The sequence below is a fragment of the Arvicanthis niloticus genome, chromosome 20 (genome assembly GCF_011762505.2).
Source record: "Arvicanthis niloticus isolate mArvNil1 chromosome 20, mArvNil1.pat.X, whole genome shotgun sequence".
NCBI classification, from domain to species: domain Eukaryota; kingdom Metazoa; phylum Chordata; class Mammalia; order Rodentia; family Muridae; genus Arvicanthis; species Arvicanthis niloticus.
In genome coordinates this window covers 24,587,912-24,611,190 of record NC_047677.1, presented here as the reverse complement: position 1 = coordinate 24,611,190, position 23,279 = coordinate 24,587,912, and the positions used below count along the sequence as shown (strand labels likewise).

General features: G+C 43.2%; 1 protein-coding gene across 1 annotated transcript in view; it reads right to left on the bottom strand.

The window, feature by feature from the left end:
• Nucleotides 1-23,279, bottom strand: part of Sh3rf3 (SH3 domain containing ring finger 3) — a 310,035-nt gene that overhangs the window by 84,435 nt on the left and 202,321 nt on the right. The window contains exon 4 of the mRNA XM_034523766.2: nt 7,409-7,768. Coding sequence (XP_034379657.1) covers nt 7,409-7,768 — 360 coding nt within the window. The remainder of the gene's footprint in view (nt 1-7,408; nt 7,769-23,279) is intronic.

Here is a 23,279-nt window from a genome sequence, read left to right as displayed (position 1 = left end):
TGACAGGAGCTGTCCTCTCACAGAATGGCAGTCTGAATTTTATGCACCTCGTTGTTTTGTATGCATGCAAGACCTTCAGTAAAAAGTGCTGGTGACAGTTCACAGGGCTCACCCAAGAAGAAAGCTGGTGTGCACAAGCTCACCTATGGGCTAGGCACACACAGGACACAGAGACAAATGCACTTAGACCCTACCCTGAAGGACCTATAGGTCTCTGAGGGGAAATGGCCATATCTACAAATCAGACTCTGTGGCAGACACAGGAAGTCTGGAAGGCACAGTAGCAACCCAGGGATTAATCAGTGACCCATCAGCACAGAAAGCAGCAGAGATGAAGAGACTATTTCAGATTGTTGCAAGAAAGGTGATTTTGCATGTGAGTATGCTCCAGTGCATTGGCAGTAAGCAAACGGCCAAGACACGGAACAGTGAGAAGGGATTCCTAGAGTTGTGGACAGTAGGTGGGCAGCGGGTCTATAGACAGAGCACAGGCTGAGTTGGTTGGGGTTAGAAAGGCCACCTGGGGCTGAGACTCACAATGTCATGGAGGCATCTCCAGAAGCAGAAAGGTTGGGTTTTGTGCATGGGGATTTAGGGAGGCACTGAGGGTACTGAGTCTGCATTTTGGAAGATGGGATACTAGTTTGGCATTATATTATTATTTTTACATTATCTTTGTAATATTAGAGACATATATGGAATAAAGGAACAGAGTAATGTGAAGAAAGGAGATGAATTACTCCAGCATCCATTGAGCTGAGGCACCTTTCCAAATGAAGCTATCATGCAAGTGAGAAGGTAGCCAAAAATAAGTATAGGTGAGTATATACCTTAGAGGCGTGACCCAGTGAGAGTGTGTGTGAGGGAAGATACATTCATATCTGTGTGAGGTAGACAAACTAGCACAAAAAAAAAAAAAAAAAAAAAAAACTCAGATTGGATCAGATGGGGAGGGGGAGGGGTGCTCAGAAAGTCATAAAGTTAGCAGTGTCAGATGCTAATGAAGGGTCTGGAAGGGTGATAAACACTGGTTGGGCATTGTGACTGCAGCAGCAGAGGTAGATGGTGTAGGTCGGCTGTAGATTGTCAAGCACACAACATGAGGAAGAGACAACATGCTCGTGGCAGGAGCAGAGTAGAGAGGGTCTTTGGAAGCAGTGTTAGAAGACAAGGCAGAGAAGGGGGTCACCCATGTCTCACTGAAACTCACCCTGCCCTAAGCCCTAAGGAGAAGCAAGCAGCCAAACTAAGGCTACCCACTGCTTCAACAGTGGAAGGAACCCTACTTTTCCCCCTGCCTACCCTTCTTCCAGTGCCCTGCCCCTCCCATGATCTGACTCCAGAATGAGTCACAGAGATGCCCAGTCTCAAACCCACAGAACTTCCTGTTTTGGTTACTGGGTGCCAGGAGGCAAGCTGCTTTTTGAAGATACACCAGGAGACCATGAATTTCCTACTCCTGGCACTGCACTGCAGGATATGAAATCAGGGCCTGCCTACTCTAAGCCTGAACCTTATGGTATGACCACTCCCCCCACACCCTATCTCTCCTTGCCTCTTAAAACAATGGCTCTTTCTTCTTGCTGGTAATATCAATGAGGTCTTAGCATAAGGCCCTGTTCTATAGATGGCCAGATAGAGAGTTTTGTTTTTATAGTGCTGGAGATTGAACCCAAGTCACACCCATGCTAGGTAACTGTTCTACACTGAACTATATAACCTCAGTCCTAAAAAGTCAATGCTGTAAATATTCTAGGCCATGTGGGGGCCATATAGTCTTTTTGGATTCCTTTACCTGCCCCGGCACCCTGCTTTGACTTGTTGTTTTAAACTTCTTAAAAATATATAAGAAGTGAGCCAGGCAGTGGTGGCTCACACCTTTAATCCCACCACTTGAAAGGCAGACGCAGGTAGATTCTGAGTTCCAGGCCAACCTAGGTTTATTCCCCAGAACCAAATAAAACTGGTGTAATAGAGGATGCCTGTTACACCAGCACTTGGGAGGTGGAGGCCGGGAGATCAGAAGTTTAAGATTATCTTTGGCTATATAGTGGGTTCAAAGCCAGCCGGGGATACATGGAATCCTGTAAGTAAATGAACAAAATAAAAACCATCTACAGTACATGGGTTGTGCAAAGCTGTCTCCTCAGACCCTCATGTAACACTTAGATAATTATGGGCTCAGCCACAAGTTCAAACAATTGTTGGGGAGTCAAGAACTCCCAGAGGAACTTCCAGGGACAATCTTCCCTTCTCTCCCCACCATCCCATGAGGAGAGCCTTGCAGTGAGAGACTTGTTGGAATCAATGGAGTGAACACCCAGGGCGAGCATTCAAGCAAGGCTGTAAGAGGTGAGGCTGATTGGTCTACATGCCAGCCAGCTCTTCTAGCCTGGGTGTCAAACTTAGACAGGAGCAATTCTGAGCTCATTAAAAAAAATCTGGAGTCAGTCCCCAGCAGCACCTGCTACCCAGGTACAGAGAGCTGGAAGTCCTCTGCCCTCAGTACAGCCTGGCCAAGTAGCACACTCCCCTCTCCTTCTCCCTGAGTATGGTCTCAGTGGTCTGAGTGAGTCTACGTTCGGCATGCTATTTTAGAGCTTCCAGATTACACTGGGCACATCATAGAAGAAAATCCCTGAAGGAGGTGGTATAGCACAGCCTGAAACCCCACTGTAGACTGGAGCCTCCCAGGAGCAAGGACTGTCCCCGTCTTTGTGTCTGGATGTGGTATTAGCACAGAAATCCCGTTGTTTTTGTAGAAAGCAAACAAACACCTTCCCCTAGAGCCCGGTGCATAGGGAAAAAGGTTTTGGGGTGAGCCATCCAACTGTTTCTAGCATTGATCTGGTTTGAGCACTAAGTCCGGGGCCCATGGGCACCTTCATCCCCAGGCACAGCAGAGCAGCAGGTACCCATGTGGTGCTTAGAGCTGGAGGAGTAGCTCAGGCATGCTCTGTAGCAAAGCCAGGATTTGGGAGAAGAGCCATCATAGTCCCTAGGCTGTATGGAGTTCTCTAATTGGTCATCAGAGAGTCAAGCTGGGTCGGGGTCTCTGAGTTAGGTAGCCTATCCCCCAGTACATCATTTCAGAAATCCTGGCAGCCGGCCATATTTGGTGGCCTATGTCTATAATCTTAGCATTTAAGAGACAGATAAGAGGATCAAGAGTAGTCAGCCTGAGCTACACAGAAAGTATGAGGCTAACCTCATACTTTACCTAAGGAAGCTTTGTATCAGAGAAGAAGAGGCAGGACAAATAAAGACCCTGCTTGGGGCTGGCGCTATTCTGGGGGAACTGGTATCTCAAGTTTCTCCATCCCAGGTGACAGTGAGATACCACCCCAAAGTGGATTCCAGCAGAGGCCTCAGATGCCTGTGGTGGGGCAGGAGTACAAGACTAGTCTAGGCTGGTTCTCTCTTGTTCATGGCTGACAGGGTTAGATAGTTTACACAGTGTTAAGGCTACAAGGCTTGGCTCCATGGTAGAAGAGCAAAAATGGGTGATATCAGTTCTCTTACTCCCTATGTACAACCACCTCCTTTCCAGAGCTCTGGGGTCTAGCACAGCATCTAAACGCAGAGAGAATTGGAAAGCACCTGAACTGAAGTCAGTGCAGCTCCTAAGCCTTGGGAAGAATTCTCCCACATCGTGGGCTGGTGATTGAGCCTCTGATCCCTGAGCTGCAGGTCCACTCTTACACATTCTATGTATAACTGCCATGGTAAGGCATGGTGGCACTTCAGCTAACAGTCAGGAAACAGATTCTGACAGATGACTCCAGGCATTTCTTCAGGTCTGTTTGGTGGGGTTGTACAGCCTCAGCAACTTTCCAAAGGAGAAAGCCAGTGAGGAGGCTACTCCTCTACCTTGTCCCAGCCCTCCATTGCTCTGTGCCCAAGGAAGAATGACAAGCAAGGTGGTATTTGTGGTTCCCCTTGGTGGTAAGGTCACCTGCACAGCAGGGTAAGTGGGACAATAAGGAAGACAGAAGTGCTGTTACAACTGGAGAAGCCACTTAGAAGAGGACCACAGTCAGCTCTGCCCCCAAAACCTTGAGGCTTCACAGTGCTCAGAACACTCTGTCTCAGAAGCATGGGGATGCCTGCTGGGCTTTCTTTAGTCATTTCTGTAGAAGCCACAACCCTCCTGCTTCCTTCATCTTAAGGTAGCAGAGACCAAGAGAGGTTAGCATTAGCTACCACGAATGCTCGGGCTTCATCATTAGCCACCATAGATGCTCTGTGCATGTGTGGATCGGGGCTTCACCTTTGGCTACCATGGATGCTCACGTGTGGATCGGGCCTGCAATTACTTCACTTCTACTACAGGACTTCAGGATGAAGTCACTTAATCAGCAGCAGAGCTGGCTCAGGTTTCAGCTGCCCTTTCTGACAGAAGGTTCTTTTTATGCAGCTCTTTATCTACTAGCAATGAGCCTTATAAGATGTGTTCCTGTCAGCATATTTTATTAGTGACCCCTTCATGAAGCCAACTTGGCTGCTAGCAGAATTCAACAGTGTCCCCCAAGCAGGTCCCACGCTAGCTGGTTATGTTTCTAGAGCAGGCATGGGTGGACTGTTCTATGGAACACAGTCTGGTGGTCAATGGGGGTTCAGAATCCATCAGCATCAATCACCATGTCCCTTTTTGGAAGAAACCATGATCCTGAAGAACACCTGAACCTAACAGCCCATGACAATGTCATGGAGGCAGGAGAGGGATGCATACACCCATGAATCAGTGTGGATCCCAGATGATAATCCTGTCCTCTCCCTCTTCCATCCTCCCCAGAGCCCAAGAGCTCATCAGTCAGTTGAGTTAACAGTCTGACCAGACATGCTGGGCTTCAAGGGGAGAAAGGCTTGACTCCTGTGGGTCACTTACTGGGGCCAAAAGTTGAGCTGCTTACTGTGGACTATGGAATACGAAGCAGCAAGCTGTCTTTTTCTCTCTGCTTAAGATGTCTGTGTTGGTACACAACTGGGGAGCAGAGACGGCCACTACCAGTTGCTGTGCCCTCATAGGAACTTAAAAACAGCATGCACTTATCAACAGCCTGAAGAGATTATCCCATGAAGGAACATGGTAGGGCCACAGGTCAAGACAAGTAACATCACCTTTTTTTTTTTTTTTTTTAAATAGAAAATGTGCCAACAATCCTGGGCTGTTTTTGTAATTATTTTTTTATTGTCAACTTGACACAACCTAGAGTCACCTGGGAAGAGAGGCCTGCAATTGAAAAATTGCCTTAATCAGATTGTCTGTGGCTATGTCTATAAGAGACTGCCTTAACAGATGACTAATGTAGGAGAACCTAGCCCACTGTGGGCAGCACCTTTCCTAGGCAGGTGGACCTGGGCTGTATAAGAAAGATAACTGAGCATGAACTAGGGAATGAGCTGGAGAGAGAGCCAGTGAGCAAGCCAGTAAGTAGCATTTCTCCATAGTTTCTGCTTCAGTTGCTGTTGTGTTTCTGTGCTGACTTCCCTCTATGATGGATTATGATGTGCAAGTATAAGCTAAACAAACCTTTTCTTTCTTTAAGCTGCTTTTCATCATGGTGTTTATCACAGCATCAGAAAGCAAACCAGAACAAGGCCTAAAGACTGTTCCCTGAGCAAAATGGGTACGGGCAGAGGAACATGTAAGTCAAGATCAACAAACACTCCAGATCCCAGAGTGCCTGTGGCAGACCACAGCCTCTGCCTGCGATAGAACCAACATGGATGTGCTGATAAAAGTATACAACACCAGGTATGGGTGTTTTTGTATGTGTGGGGTTATGTTTGTGAGTATATGGTGTTGATGTGTGTGCACGGGTGTGCATAATATGTATGTGATATGCAACTGCAGTTTTCAGCTGATGTAGCATACCCAACAGAACTACAGTTCTCCAGAATTTTGGTGTTTGAATTTTAGTTGCTAAGATTTATTTGAGGCTCATCTGTTTAACTTGGGAGGCAGAGGCAGGCAGACTTTCTATGACTGTAAAGCCAGCCTGGGCTTCATAATAAACTCCAGGACAGCCAGAGTGACATAGTGAAATTCTGCCTCAAAAATAAATGTGTTTACTTCGTTTTATTTGTTGTATTGTTTTGATTGCACACATGTTTGTATAGCATGTGTGTGCCTGGTGCCCACAGAGGTCAGAAGAGAGCACTGGGTCCTCTGGAACTGGAGCTACAGATGGTTGTGAGTCATCATGTGAATGCTGGGAACCGAACCTGGGCCCTTTGCAAGAGCAACACATGCTCTTAAATGCTCTGCCACCTCTCCAGCCCATTTTAAAAGATGGCTCTCCATATAAATGTATCCAATTCAACTGGAATTTTGGAAAATAAAGCCAGCTGCTTATTGGTTCCTTCCCAAGTTTAGCCAACTACGGATGCCATTCCTCTGAAGCATGCCCAAGACAGTCAGAGACTACCTCTGAAAAAAAAAGTAAAACAGGCCGGGCAGGTTAAGAAGGTGCAGAGTAGGTAAGAGCTGGCCCTCCCCCACTTTAACTGTGCACAGGTGCCTTGTCTTGGAGTATGCTAAGCTTGGAGGCCAGTGCCCACACCTCCAAGAGACACATTATCTACTCCTCAGTCTTAGCAGAAACTTGACGGCACAGAGAGACCCCCTCCTCCTTTCCTGGCATTTTTTTTTTTTTAAATTTATTTATTTTATGTAAGTACGCTGTAGCTGTCTTCAGACACCCATATGAGGGCATCAGATCTCATTATGGATGGTTGTGAGCCACCATGTGGTTGCTGGGATTTGAACTCATGACCTCTGGAAGAGCAGTCAATGCTCTTAACCACTGAGCCATCTCACCAGCCCCCTTTCCTGGCATTTATAAAGAAGAAACTTTCCAAGATTGACAGGTTTCCTAGACTTCAGGCGATTATCGCTTTATGTTCTTTAAACGTATTACTTTGGGTACTTAAGTCTACAAATAGGCTAGTGGAAATATAATACATGTTACATTTACAGATAGAAGGATCTATAGAAAGAATGGCAGAAAAGGTCTGAGCAGTGTGGCTCATTCCAGTTGTCAGATCTTATCCCTTCTCTGCTGAAAGGAATGTCACAGAGTTGTTCAAAATGTCCCATCCAAGACTTTTCCCAGGACAAACATACTGAGCATCAGTGAGAGAGGAATGTCCAAGATGATTGAATATGACTCCAATGCTGTATCCTGGAATGACTGATAACCACCTCACACATGGAGGTCACTGTACACATACATATAAGGCCTACGATGCCAAGTGGTTTCCCATGAGGAGAGACACCTAACCACCCATAGCAGTTCTGGTGTGGCTTCCCTCAGGATAGCTCAGGAATCCAGGATGCAAGGGAATAGAGGTAGAATAGGAACCATGGGAATCCTGGACACAGGGCCCCGGCTCTGGGAATTACCTGGGTGGGTACAGTGCAGGACAGATGGGCAAGCTCCCCAATCCTGGCTGCAGCACGTGGGTCGCTGGAGCTGATCAGCACCGGAGCACTAATTTCCATGGAGTGCCTGTGACTGGCAGCCTGTGAGGACTTGTGAGTCACACTGAGCGCGGTGAAGGAGTGGCGCTTCTTGGCATTCTTCTTGCTGTCCACGCGTCGTTGAAAGGCACTGACTGCCCCTGAGCTACTTAGGGTGGGACCAGGGGCCACACTGGCTACTGTGCTGGGATCAGAGGACAAGAGAGCATCGTAGTTGTATGCAGTGGTGGCGGCAGGGCACAGCTTGTCCATCTCAATGAGTTGCTTGGCAGAGTCGTTGAGCTAGGTGGGAAAACACGGAGAGAGCATCAGTACATAAATGTCAGCTACCTCACATCTTCCTCTCTGCCTCTCAGCCCTGGCCTGAGCTAGCGCTTAGAAAATGATGTGTTTACAAGGTCAGAGTTTTCATCTGTGGTTTCCACCATGAATTTGTACAAGAATGTAGGGACACAGGCCATGGGTTTCCTTGGAAAGGTTTCTGGAGGCACAGAAGGCAGGAAGGGCCTTCTAGGGCTGCTGCCATGACCCCGTCTTTCTCAGTGGGTTGGTATTTCTTCACACATTCTATAGCTCCAGTGGAGAGGAACATCTTCAAAAAACTCTGGGCATTTTGAGGCATACCTGGTCTGGTGTCCTAGAGACCCTCATCAGTCTGTCACATGAAGTCAGTCCTGAAGGGATGGAGGGATCATATACTGCCTGAGTACCTACCTGTCTTGCTGTCTATCTAGACTGTATGTGCCAAGATAACTAATAAACAAAGACTCACTTTAAACCACTTCCTCTGCTACAGTGCCTCAAAATGCCCAGAGTTTTCAGAAGATGCTGGCTGGCTCTGGCTCTGCAGATCTGAGATAGCACCCAATTTCCTGCATTTTGTTTGTTTTTCTCCTTTAAAACATAGATTTTTTTAAAGGCTCCACATATATGGGAATATCCTCAGAGGCCAGAAGAGGGCATCAGCTCCCCTGGAGATGGAGTTATATGCCATTGTGAGCACCTAACCTGGGTGCTGGGAACCGAACTCAGGTCCTCTGCAAAGCAGCAAGCTTGCTTAACCACTAAGCCGCCTTATCATTTTTCATTAGTTCTCATTTTTCATTAGTTCATTGAGAATTTCATACAATGTATTTTGATCATATTTACTCATCTCCTCTAATTCCTCCCAGATTCAATTCCCAACTCTGTGTCCCATTTTAAAAAACAAAAGAAAGCATGGAGTACTTTGTCCATAGTTTGTGTTGTCCATATACTTGAGATACGTGGTCTTCCATGGCACCATGGTCAACCAATGGAGGACTGTGCCTTTAAGACAGACTCCCCCTCTCCCAGCAGCTCTTACTTGTCCTCCATAGCTAGGGGAAAGACTTTGTGCCTACCTCCTCTCTCTAAGATGCTGAGGTTTGGTAGGGCTTGATCTTGTGCAGGTAGTGTGCTTGCTGTCATAGCTGCTGTACATTCAAATACTCTATTGTGTCTGGGAAACAGATTTCTTTAGTCATCTACCCCCTCTGGATTTGTCAGTTTTTTTTCCATCCCATCTCCTGCAATGGTCCCTGATCCTGAGGAGGAGTGGCTGTCTTATAGATATCCCACTTAGGACCAGGAAATCTCAGTCTCTCATTCTCACAACCACTTGTGGGGTTCTGTGTTAAACAGCATCTACTGCAAAAAGTGCTTCTGGTGAAGGCTGAGAGACACACTAATACATAGGTAAACACTAAGTCATCAGGAGCTGGTTTAATACTTATTTATAAAAGCAATATAAGTAGGTTCTACAGTTCTTAGTCCAGATAACAGTGACAGGTGTGGCTTTCAACTTGTGGAGTGGTAAAGTCCACTTTATATCCAATCAGAGAGTGGTTGGTTTCTCCAATGACATTCATGCTACGACTGTACCTGCGAGCATGTCTTGCCAGGCCAGTCATCACAGTAGCTCACAGTGTTTACAGCTCGGTAAGACTGATGATCACTTTACCCATCTGATAGCATACACAGCACCTTCAAACACTATAAATGCTAGCCAGTAGGGATGAAGTTACGGGGCAGTTTCAGATTGACTTCTCTGTGCTCTGTGACCCAAGAAGAGGATGTCCTCAGCAATGTGGTATTATTATTAAGTTCTAGAGGATAATTAAGAACACAAGCAGTAGTTAGTAATGTTTGGGGCTCCATGAGACCTTACTGGCCAACAACTCCAAAAGGAATAATCCATTCCTGGTGCCGAGCTTTTTATTTGTAGCTGGTGGTTTCTAGTTACCACATTATAGGGTAACTCTATATAAACTCTAGTTATACGTGTGTATACATATATTTTAGGAAGCTTCTACAATAGTAGGTTTCCAGTGACTGTTTCAAAACGCCTTTAATGTTAGTTATTTCTCAGCATCTGACCTATTTAACTCATCATCTCCCACTGTTCCTCTTTAACATCTATACAACTGTACTTTATCTCCCCACCATTAATGCCTTCTCCCCTTCATGACCCTGTGACGTACTTCATGACTTCCATGAAGATTCCAAATGGAACACACATATCTGAAAAATTCAAAGTGCATTCACAAATGAGAGAAAATGTTAGGTTTGTCTTCTGGGGCGAGGTTACCTCACTCAGAGTGGTTGCTTTCAGCTCCACCTATTTGCCTTAGAATTCCATAATTTTATTTTTCATATTTTTTACTCCAAAGTATAAATCAAGAAACAGGCAACTTCTTGGTTAAAGGTGGGACTGTGTACCTATGTCCCCGTCTCAGTGATGGGATCTTGCCAGCATGTGCTGTCACAGTCTCTGTGAGCCCATATGAGGACGAGTCCTGTTGTGTCTGGAAGCTGCTGTTTGCATGGAGTCATCCACCACATTTAACTTTTACATTCTTACTCCTCCTTCACGGGGATCCATGAGCCTCATGATTAACGTATCCCACATTGGCCTGAGTGCTGAAGTCTCCCACGCTCTTCACATTGACCAGTGTGGCTCTCTTTGTTAAGTACCTACCACCCACTGCAAAGAGAAGGTTCTCTGATGAGGGTTGCACAGTGCTTTACTCTGCTGCTGATATCAATATGTCATTCGAAGTCATTACACTGCAATGTTTATTTTGCAGAATAATAACAGATTTTCCCCTAGGGTTTTGAAATATCTAGTCTTAGGTTGGAGGCCACTTTAGCAGTGTCACTTATGGGTTCTATCTAATAGAGTGGGCTGTAAATCAAATAAAATGTGGTTGGTTACTCCCATGACATTTGTGCAACTGTCGCATGAGGATATTTTGCCGGCAGATCACTGCTGTGGGTCATAGGGTTTGTAGCTGGGTGAAATAGATTTTTTTACTTTTTTCCTCTAGTAGCATTTAAAGTATCTTCCAGAACTTCAAAACTAGTCAGCATGGGTAAAGCTTTTAGTTGGACACCAGTTCAATGTGTCTATGTTTAATTACATTACTAAGTTGGGACTTCAGCAATAGGGTTTTGCCATGAGGTTATGGAGAGCAACAAATAGCCTTGGCAATTTGTGATGTTTGGAGGAATGTTTATGGGACCCTTCTGGTCAAGGATGTAGTCTGTTTCTGGCACTGGATGTCCTACTTGGTGATATACATACATACATACATACATACACACACACACACACACACACACACACACACATACGTATTTGGGGCTACACATATAAGTCTAAATGTTATTGGTAACTAGGGTTGTTGTTAGATCTCAGATCTATTTCTTTTTTTAAAATTAATTAATTTATTCACTTTACATCCCAATATCAGCCTCCATCTCCTCCCAGTACCCCACACAGGTCCTCCTCCCATTCCACCTTCCCCTTCTCCTTTTAGAAGGGAGAGCCCCCTCAGGGTGTCAACCCCCACTTCCCCACACCCCTACTCCACTCCCTATACATCAAGGTGCAGTATACTGGATTAGGTAGGTGAATTCTCTCCCACTGAAGAGGCCCATGTAGGGGAGTGGAATCCACAAGCAGGCAGGCCACAGGCTCAAGGACAGCCACTACTGCAGTTGTTGGTGAACCTGCATGAAGACCAAGCTGTCATCTGCTGCATCTGTGCAGCGGGCCTAGGTCCAGCCCATGCTCACTCTTTGGTTGGTGATTTAGGCTCTGGGAGCCCCCAAGGGTCCAGGTTAGTTGACACTGTTGGTCTTCCTATGGAGCCCCTGTTCTCTCGGGGATTCTCAATTTTCACAATTCTTCCTTAAGACTATCTGAGTTCTAATGTTTGGCTGTTAAGTTTCTGCATCTCTTTCTATTGACTGCTGGTAGAGCCTTTCAGAGGACAGTTATGCCAGGCTCCTGTCATGCATCCTTTTGGGTCTGGGTTACCTCACTCAGGATCACCACCCAGTCTGACCAGAAATATTTGTGAAAGATGGTGCATTTTCTCCATTGTGCACTTCTGGCTTTTTTGCAAGATATCAGGTATCTGCAGGTATGTGTAAATATGTCTAGGTCTTCAATTCTATCCCACTGATCAGGTGTACAATTTATGCAAATATTATGCTGATTTTATTACTATAGTTCTGAAATACAACCTGAAATCTAAGATGGTGATAAATCTAGCAGTTTTTCTCTTCAAGACTGATTTGGCTACCCTGTGTTGTGATTCCAGATGGAGTTGAAGATTCTTTCTTTTTTTTCAATTTCTGTTAAGAATTGTGTTGCAATTTTGATGGGCATTTTGCTGAGTCTGTAGATTGTTTTGGGTAGGATGGCCATTTTTATAATATTAATCCTACTGATCCACAAGCATGGGGCATTCTTTCCATCTTATGGTGTCATCTTTAGTTTTTTTCTTCAATGTCATAAAGTTTTTATTGTACAAGTCTTTCACTTTGAGGCTATTATGAAAGATATAGTATTCCCTGATTTCTCAGTATACTTGTCATTTGTGTATAGTAAGGCTACTGATTTTTATATGTTAATTTTGTATCCTGCTGCTTTACTGAAGGAGACTATCAGCTGGTTGGGTCTTTAGGGTCTTTTACACATAAAATCATATCATCTGTGTCATAGTTTGGGTCTGACTCCTGTGAAGAGGCACCATGACCAAGGCAAGTCTTATAAAGTACAACATTTAATTGGGACTGGCTTACAGGTTCAGAGGTTCAATCCATTAGCATCATGGCAGGAAGCATGGCAGTGTGCAGGCAGACATGGTGCTGGAGAAGGAGCTGAGAGTTCTGCATCTTGATCTGGAGGCGGCCAAAAGACTGGCTCTTCTGCAGGCAGCTAGTGAGAGGGTCCCTTCCACACTGGGCAGAGCTTCAAAGCCCACCCCCATGATGATGTACTTCTTCCAACAAGGCCATATCTACTCCACTAAGGCCACACCTTCTAATAGTACCACTTCCCATGGGCCACACATACTTAAACCACCACATTCTTCCAAAGGATATTTTGACTTCTTCCTTTCCTATTTAAATCTCCTTTCTCTCCTTCTTATTACCCTAGATAATACTTCAAATTCTATATTGAATAGATATAGAGGCAATAGACAACCTTGTTTTGATCCTGATTTCAATGAATTGCTTTTAGTTTCTCTCTGTTTGACCATTGGTTTGCTGTAAACTGCCTTCATTATGTTTAGATATATCCCTTGTATCTCTTGGCTCTCCAGGATTTTTTTTTTTTTTTTTGTAATCATGAAAGGATGTTGGATTTTTGTCAAAGGCCTGTCTGCATTTGATAAGATATGTTTTTCTTCCTTTCAGTATGTTTATGTGGTAGATTAAGATTATTAATTTACATATGTTGAACTATCCCCACATCTGTGGGATGAAGTCAATTTGATCATGGTAGATAATCTTTTTGATGTTTTCTTAAATTCAGTTTGCAAGTTTTAAGAATTTTTGCATCTCTCTTTATAAGGATTGCTCTATAATTTTCTTTTATTCTTGGTTCTTTCTGTGGTTTTGGTATCAAGGTGTAGAGGCTTCTTAAAAAGAATAAAAAATATTCCTTGAGTTTCTATTTTGCAGAATAATTCGACAGATATTGTTGGTAGTTCTTTGAAGGTGTGGTAGAATTCTGCACTAAATCCATCTGGCCCTGGGATGTTTTTGGTTGGAAGATTCTTAATTACTGCTTCTATTTTACTAGGGATTTTTGAGTCTCTTTAAATTGTTTATTTTATCTTTACTTGACGTTGGTAAGTTATATAAATCAAGAAATTCATTCATTTCCTTTAGGAGTTCCAGTTTGATAGCATATAGAATTTAAAAAATAATTGAGTTCCTTCTAGTTCCCATCCTGCACCCATGAGTAGATCTGAACTCCAGCCTCCCCCCCCCAGCCCACACTCAGAGATAGCTTGACCCCCAAGAATTCTGACACCCCCAGGCTCACAGGTGAGTCCCCCACCCTGCCTCAATTCCTGGCCTAACTGGGACCCCCCAGGGGCCCAGAGAATGCAGGACCTCCTGCCCTGCCAGAGAAACATCTTCCTTCTTGTTCAAAACTGCACTTGGAAGCAGACACTGTGCTCCAACCCCCACCCAACTCCATCCACACCCAGAGACATTTTGACCCCCAGGAGTTCTGACATAGCCAGGTTCACAGTTCAGGCTCTCCAGACCCCCTCCCACACCTAGAGACAGCCTGACCCAAGGAGGCCCAACAGAACCAGGCTCACAGAAGGGGCAGGTTTCAGTCAGAGACAGTAAGGCCAGTTAACACTAGAGATAACCACATGGTGAGAGGCAAGTACAAGAACATAAGTAACAGAAATCAATGCTAATGGCAACATCAGAACCCAGTTCTTTCACCACAGCAAGCTCTGGATAGCCTAACACACCTGAAAAGCAAGATTCTAATCTAGAATTCAATCACATGAAGCTGATAGAGGACCTTAAGGAAGACATAAATATTCCCTTAAGGAAATGCAGGAGAACACAGGTAAACAGGTAGAAGCTCTTAAAGAGGAAACACATAAACCCCTTAAAGAAACACAGGAAAACACAAACAAATAGATGAAGGAATTGAACAAAACAGTCCAGGATCTAAAAATGGAAACAGAAACAATAAAGAAATCACAAAGGGAGCACAGGTAAGACTACCACTTCTGCTCCAAGGAACCTGCCCAGAGACCTCAGGACACAGGAACTAAAGGAGCAGCCTGGAACAGAATCCTTCTGGTTTCCAACTGCACCTAGAGCTGATCCTGCACTATGGCGCTCGATACCCAAATACCACCAGGAGAGAGCTAGTCTTCCAGGAGTGCTGGCATACCTGTGAGCACAGGTAAGACCACCACTTGTGCTCAAATTCTTGACCCAAGAGGGACCATCCCAGAGCCATCAGGACAAGGAACCAAGGAACAGCCAGGAACAGGATGTTACAGGTTTCTGTCTGTGAACAGGAGCTGACCCTGTGCCACAGCTCTCCATGTGCAAATTCATCCTGGAGAGAACTAGTCTCCCAGGAGTATTGACACACAGGCTTGCAGGAGGGACAAGCCACAGTCAGAGACAGCAAGACCAACTAACACCAGAAATGTCCAGATGGTGACAAGCAAGGGCAAGAACATAAGCAATAGAAACCAAGGCTTCTTGACATCATCAGAACCCAGTTCTCCCACCACAGCAAGCCCTGGATACCCCATCACACCAGAAAAGCAAGACTCAGATTTAATGTCACACCTCATGATGATAATAGAGGACTTTAAGAAGGACATAACTAACTCCTTTAAAGAAATACAGAACTCAGGTAAACAAGTAGAAGCCCTTAAAGAGGAAACACAAAAGTCTCTTAAAGAATTACAGGAAGACATAACCAAACAGGTGAAGGAATTGAACAAAACAGTCCAGGATCTAAAAATGGAAATAGAATCAATAAAGAAATTACAAAGGGAGACAACCCTGGAGATAGAAAACCTAGGGAAAAGATCAGGAGCCATAATCACAAGCATCACCAACAGAATATAAGAGATAGAAAAAAGACTCTCAGGTACAGAAGATACCATAGAAAACATTGACACAACAGTCAAATAAAATGCAAAAAGTTCCTAACCCAAAACATCCAGGACACAATGAGAAGACCAAACCTAAGGATAATAGGTATAGAAGAGAGCAAAGATTCCCAACTTAAAGAGCCAGTAAATATCTTCAACAAAATTATAGAAGAAAACTTCCCTAACCTAAAGAAAGAGATGCCCATAAACATACAAGAAGTCTACAGAACTCCAAATAGACTGGACGAGAAAAGAAATTCCACCTGTCACATAATAGTCAAAACACCAAATGCACAAAACAAAGAAAGAATATTAAAAGCAGTAAGGGAAAAAGATCAAGTAACATATAAAGGCAGACCTATCAGAATTACACCAGATTTCTCATCAGAAACTATGAAAGCTAGAAGATCCTGGGCAGATGTCATACAGACCCTTAGAGAACACAAATGCCAGCCCAGGCTACTATACCCAGCAAAACTCTCAATTACCATAGGTGGAGAAACCAAGACATTCCACGACAAAACCAAATTTATACAATATCTTTCCACAAATCCAGCCCCACAAAGGATAATAGATGGAAAACTCCAACACGAGGAGGGAAATTACACCCTAGAAAAAGCAAAAAAGTAATCTTCTTTCAACAAACCTAAAAGAAGATAGTTACATAAACATAATTCCACCTCTAACAACAAAAATAACAGGAAGCAACAATCACTATTCCTTAATATCTCTTAACATCAATGGATTCAATTCCCCAATAAAAAGACATAGATGAACGGACTGGATACATAAACAGGACCCAGCATTTTGCTGCATACAGGAAACACACCTCAGAACACTACCTCAGAATAAAAGGCTATAAAACAATTTTCCAAGCAAATGTTCCCAAGAAACAAGCTTGAGTACCCATTCTAATATTAAATAAAATCAACTTTCAACCAAAAGTTATCAAAAAAGATAAGGAAGGACACTTCATACTCATCCAAGAAAAAAATCTACCAAGATGAACTCTCAGTTCTGAACATCTACGCTTCAAATGCAAGGGCACCTGCATTCATTAAAGAAGCTTTACTAAAGCTCAAAGCATGCACTGCACCTCACACAATAACAGTGGGAGATTTCAACACCCCACTCTCATCAATGGACAGATTATGGAAATACAAACTAAACAGAAACACAGTGAAACTAACAGAGGTTATGGACCAAATAGATTTAACACATATCTACGGAACATTTCATCCTAAAATAAAAGAACATACCTTCTTAGCACCTCATGGTACCATCTCCAAAATTGACCATATAAACAGTCACAAAATAGGCCTCAACTGATACAAGAATATTGACTTAATCCCATGCTTCTTATCAGATTGCCATGGACTAAGGCTGGTCTTCAACAACAACAAAACAATAGAAAGCCCACATACACATGGAAGCCAAGTACCAGATCTTAACCTCAGGTCCACTGCAGTGAACCAGATGCTTCACCTGGTGCTTCACAGTTCCTGCTTCCCACACCAAGACAGTAGCATACCAGGCATTGCTACCCCAGACTAAGTTAAAATGTGAAATACAAAGAACTGAAGAAATTAGACTCCAGACAATCAAATAACCCTATTAAAAATGGGGTACAGAGCTAAACAAAGAATTCTCAACTGAGGAAACTTGAATGGCTGAGAAGCACTTAAAGAAATGTTCAACATCCTTAGTCATCAGGGAAATGCAAATCAAAACAACCCTGAGATTCCATCTCATACCAATCAGAATGGCTAAAATCAAAAACTCAGGTGATAGTAGATGCTGTCGAGGATGTAGAGAAAGAGGAACACTCCTCTATTATTGGTGGGACTGCAAACTGGTATAGCCACTCTGGAAATCAGTCTGGCGGTTCCTCAGAAAATTGGACATAGTATTACCTGAGGACCCAGCTATACCACTCCTGAGCATATACATAAAAGATACTCTAACTTATAACGAGGACATATGCTCCACTATGTTCATAGCAGCCTTATTTATAATAGAAGCTGGAAAGAACCCAGATGTCCTTCAACAGAGGATTGGATACAGAAAATGTGGTTCATTTACACAATGGAGTACTACTCAGCTATTAAAACCAAAGACTTGATGGAATTTTCAGGCAAATGGACTAGAAACTATCATCCTGAGTGAGGTAACCCAAACAAAAAAGAACACACATGTTATGTACTCACTGATAAATGGATATTGTCCCAAAAGCTCAAAATACCCATGATACAACTCACAGGCCATATGAAGCTTAACAAGAATGAAGACCAAAGTGTGGATGCTTCTGTCATCCTCAGAAGGGGAAACAAAACAAAAAGGGTGGCAGGATCAAGTATGAGAAGAGATAGGAGAGAAGTCCAGAGGGTCAGCAAATTGAATAGAAATATGTAGCAGTGGGGGGTGGGAATGGGGGGCACTAGAAGTAGATAGGCATGGCCCCCAGTTGGGGGATGGGGCCACCCACCCACTTTTAAAATTTTAATCCAGAATTGTTACTGTCTAAAGGAAACAAAGGGGGAAATGGAGCAGAGATGGAAGGAAAGGCCATCCAGCAACTACCCCACCCTGGGATTCATTCCATCTGCAGATACCAAACCCTGACACTACTGCTGATGCCAAGAAGTGCTTGCTGACAGGAGCCTGGTATAGCCATATACCAGGCTCTGATCCTCTGAGAGGCTCTGCCAGCACCTGACTACACAGATGCAGATACTCACAGCCAACCTTCAGACTGAGCCCAGGAACTCCAAAGGAAGAGTTAGGGGAAGGGCTGAAGGAGCTGAAGGGGATTGCAACCCCATAGGAAGGACAACAATATCAACCAACTGGACCTCCCCCCCCCCCCGAGCTCTCAGGGACTAAACCACCAACCAAAAATTATACATGGAGGGACCCATAGCTCTGGCTACACATGTAGCAGAGGATGGCCTTATCTGACATTAATGGGAAGGGAGGCCCTTGGTCCTGTGGAGGCTGATAACCCAGCATAGAGGAATGCTAGGGTGGTGAGGAGGGAGTGGGTATGTGGGTGGGGAAGCACCCTTTTAAGAGGCAAAAGGGAGGGGGAATGGGGTGAGGGTTTTGTGGAGGGGAGACCAGGAAGGGGGACAACATTTGAAATGTGTTTACATTTAAATAAAATAACCAATAAAAAGAAGTACAATGAAAAATGAAATTATAATTATATCATCATCATCATCATCTCCCTTTCCTCCATCCAAACTCTGTGCTATACTCCTTTCCACTCCCTTAAAATCAATGGCTTGCTGGCTCCTTATGCCACTTTAAAAAATATGGTGTATGGCTCTTTGGAGGAGCATTGTCAGTTCAGATGGGAAAGTTTTATTTAAGCTATACATGTATATTTATATTTATATAGTGACTTGCATATATTATAGTTGTTTTTTTCTTTAGGTAGATAATTCCTTAGGACTTTCCCAGACATTTTTACTGTTACTGTACCCCTCCCTCCTTCTGCATTTATCTTCCTCTCTACTCACAAATCATAGCCCCTCCATTTTCCCATTTCACCCATCAGATTATATGTACATCATAGAATACAGATTGTTAAAGTGTATGCAATTCTCTGAATATCCTCAGTGTAATATCCTCAGTTGTAATGTCTCCCTTTTCAAGTTTATTAATTTGAATTTTCCCTGTCTTTTAACCCAGCTAAGAGTCTGTCAATCTGGTTGCTTTTCTCAAAGAACCAACCCTTCATTTTCTCGATTCTTTGTATAGTTTGTTTGCTTATTTGCTTCTATGTCATTGATTTCAGCCCTGTCCTTGATTACAGGAAATGATTCTTACCAGGCTGAAATAAATCTGACCATGTCTGCATTATCTTCCAGAATACTGCGTGCCTCCACACCTCCCAGGATTTTGGGAAACTCTCATTAGCTTAGACACATGTCTGAGTGTCAGGCCAGCATCCGGAGGCTCTTTGCTGTGCCCCTGGAAGTGATTAGATTCAAACCAAGAGACACGTGGTTTCTGGCAACTTACTCTACAAGGCATGTTTTGTCAGACACAATGAGCAGGCTGAGCTGAGCAGAAGCCATGATGTCGCACGGGGTCCCTGCAGAGCAGGCCACCTGTGCATAGAGGCAACCTCAGTTCACTTCTCTTAACAACTGAATATTGTTCCATTGTGTAAATGTACCACATTTTCACCATCCATTAATCAGATGATGGTCATTTAGCTGATTCCATTTCTAGCCATTTTAAAGAGAATATTAATGGCCATGAATGAGAAACATGGGGTACTCTGCCCAAAATGACTTAATTGGATTATTTCATAGATATATTTCTAGCTTTTTGTGAAATGACCACACCAATTTCCCTCAAAATTAATAAAGGTTCCCCTTTCCCCATATCTATACCAGAATTTACCAGTTTTATTTTTGGTGGTGTTGGTGTCTTATTTGTTTGTTTTTGATTTATATTTCCCCGTTGTCTTAAGGATGTTGAACATTAAAAAAATGTTTCTTGGACATTTATATTTCAACTTCTGATAACCCTGTTTAGTTCCATGTCTCAATTTTTTCTTAATAATTTTAGGAGAATTCATACATGCATTCTGTATTTCCATCATTTTCCCTCTCCTCATCCCATGCCACCCCCACTCCAAAATCCGTGACTTCTTTAATTATTATTATAATATATATATATGTATAAATTCATAAATGTCATCTGAAGAGTCCCTTCAGTGCTGCTTACATGTACTGTGGCCTTGTGAGATTCCCTTATCCACTTTGACATGTTAATTGGTGGTGTCATTTTTAGGTCTTGTTTTGGTGACCATATCATTCAGATTTCATGACCACTGCCTCTCTGCTATATACAGAGATACTATTTCACCGCATGTGCCCTGGTCCTCTGGCTCTGAAAATCTTTTTACTCCCTCTTCTGTGATATTCCCAGAGCCTTGGGTGTAGGGATTGTATTGTAGATGTATCAGATAGAACTGAGTAGCTCCTGTTAAGTTTTCTGTATTTTGACTGGTTGTAGATTTGCGTAATGGTCTCCACCTGCAGAAAAAGAAGTTTCTTCCATTAAGGGGTGAGAGTATGGAAGTGCCACCTTTTGGTATACTATGAACATCTTGCCATTCTGGTCACTGTGGAAGCTTGTAGGCATTCAAGCTGGGTATGACTATGGATTGTTTTTTATTCATTGGCAGCCTGTAAAGCTCCTTCTGGTACGATAAGAGGTAGTCCTCAGAAAGGAGACATTCAGGTCAGATCCAGCGTGGTTCTTTCACATCCTGTATCCTAACTGCGTGGTATCTTTAACTATAGGGTCTTACTTCTAATTTCTGGGAGAAAATGATAGGGCAAAGGCAAAAGGTCATATTACATTAGGAGGATCAAAGGCTAAAAGCCCTAAGTACAAACTCAAAAGGAAGTTTTTCATGTCTGGCACTAGAGATTTTGTTAAATAGTATATTGTTATTTAGGGGAGCATTGTCACTTCAAATGACATAATGCAAAAATATATGCACGCATGCATACTTACATGTGCGTGTCTATGTGTGTGTATGCATGTATGCATGAGTGTGTATGCATATGTGTGTTTGTGTATGTGTGTGTATGTGTGTGTTTATGTGTATGTGCATGTATGTGTGTATATATATGTGTATATGCATGTGTGCATGTATGTGTGAATATGTATATGAATGTGTGTGTATGTATATAATTTTAAGGAAACATAAAACAAAGTAACTCCTGTGGCTTTTTCAAACATTCTTAGTGCTGTCCATTCATTCTCCAGACCTTTCACCTTTGTATTGCCTGTTCCCCTTTCCCAGTTACATCTGGGTCCTTACTTTCCCCATCTCCTCCTTCATAGCAACTATGTCCTAATATTTCCTTCTCTAGAGAACCTTCTCCCCCACTCTGTGACAAAAGGCTCTGGGAAAACTGATATTCCACATGCAGAAAAATGAAATTAGCTCATATCTATGACCTTGCAAAGAAACTAATTTCAAATGGATGAAAGACCTAAATGTGAAATCTGAAACTTAGAAAAAGGTAGAAGAAAACATGAAGTACCCTATATAATGTAGGCGTGGGAAAGAACTTTTTTATTGGATATTTTATATAATTTGCATTCCCCTTTCCATTACCCACCAGAAACCCTCTATCCCATTCCCCCTCCTCCTGCTTCTATGAGAGTATGCCCCCACCCATCCACCCACTCCCTCCTCCCCACCCTCGAATTACCCCACACTGGAGCATCCAGGCAGGAGACTGCCCCACCTGGGGATCCATCTCATGTGCAGTCAAACAGACACTGTTGTGGATGCCAGGAAGTGCATGCTGACAAGAGCCTGATAGAGCTGTCTCCTGAGAGGCTCTGCCAGAGCCTGACATATACAGAGGCCAATGCTCAACGCTAACCATTGAACTGATCACTGTTCCAATGGAGGAGTTAGAGAGAAGACTGAAGGAGCTGAAGGGGTTTGCGACCCCACGCGGAGAGCAACAATAATAACCAACCAGAGCTCCCAGGGTCTAAACAGCCAGCCTGGGTGCACACATGGAGGGACCCATGGCTCCAGCTGTATATGTAGTGGAGGATGGTCTTGTCAGGCATTGGTGGGAGAGGAGGTCCTTGGTCCAGTGAAGGTTGGAAAAGAACTTTTAAAAGAGGCTCCATTTGCCTAGGAATTGAGGCTAACACAAATGCTATTTTTAAACTACAAATCTTCTGCACAGCTAAAGAAGCAAATAGTCAAGAAGTCCACAAAATGCAAGAGAATCAGTGCTCCTTAGCATTTGCCCAGAGATTCAACATTTTATTCCACAGATATGGCTCTGCCAGGTTCACTGCCAGTCTACTCACACTCACTTAGAAAATGGAAACAAATCTCCTTCGACTAAGGAAGAGATCATAAAAATGTGGCAGATGCACCCCATGGCTTGCTATCCAGCTGTAAACAAAAAATGAAATAGCATTTGCAGATAAATGCAAACAGAACTAAAAAAGATCATATAGACGATATCATACTGAGTTAGGTAACTCAGACCCTTTCTTCTCTCATTTTGGGGTGCTAACTCCAAATCTTGAGCTGTGAATACATGCAGTATAGACTCAGCAATTATAGAAGTCAGAGAAGTCAATAGAGACCATTGGTGGCGAGAGTAGACCAATGGAGAGGCAAATGGCAGGGCACAAGTCATTGAAGGAGAAAGCAGGAAAATGGGAAGATTCTGCTGAGAGAGGGGAAAGACAAATACAGAAGGAGGAGGAAAAGGGCAAAATTATAGTAAGGATGCCTGGAAAGGTCATAAGGAATCATACATTAATTACCTTAAACTCTACCATACATGTTAGTCCTTTGTATAAGGACACATATATAGTTTAAATGATTTTTTCCTGTCTGGGCTAACAATGCTCCTGGAAAGAGCTACAGACCTTTTAAAAAATAATAAAAGAACAACAAACAACACCAGTTTATAGCCAATTGCATAAAATGTATACTATCAGAATGAAAGGTACAGATTAACATCAACCAAATAATAGGTGATTTAAAAACTATATTTTTACAACAGACAGTTTCTCTAAACAAAATTAAAAGAAAAACATTAGAGTTAAATTACATATTAAATGGATTTAATAGCTATTTACAGAATATTCTACCCAAATACCAAAGAATAAACATTCTGCACTGGAGCACACAGATGCTTCTCTAAAACATAGTAAATCCTGGGATAAAAAACAATCTTAGCAAACTCAGAAACCCTGAACTACCTACAGATCCTATCTGATGCTAATGCAATACAATTTAAAACTGACAGAAA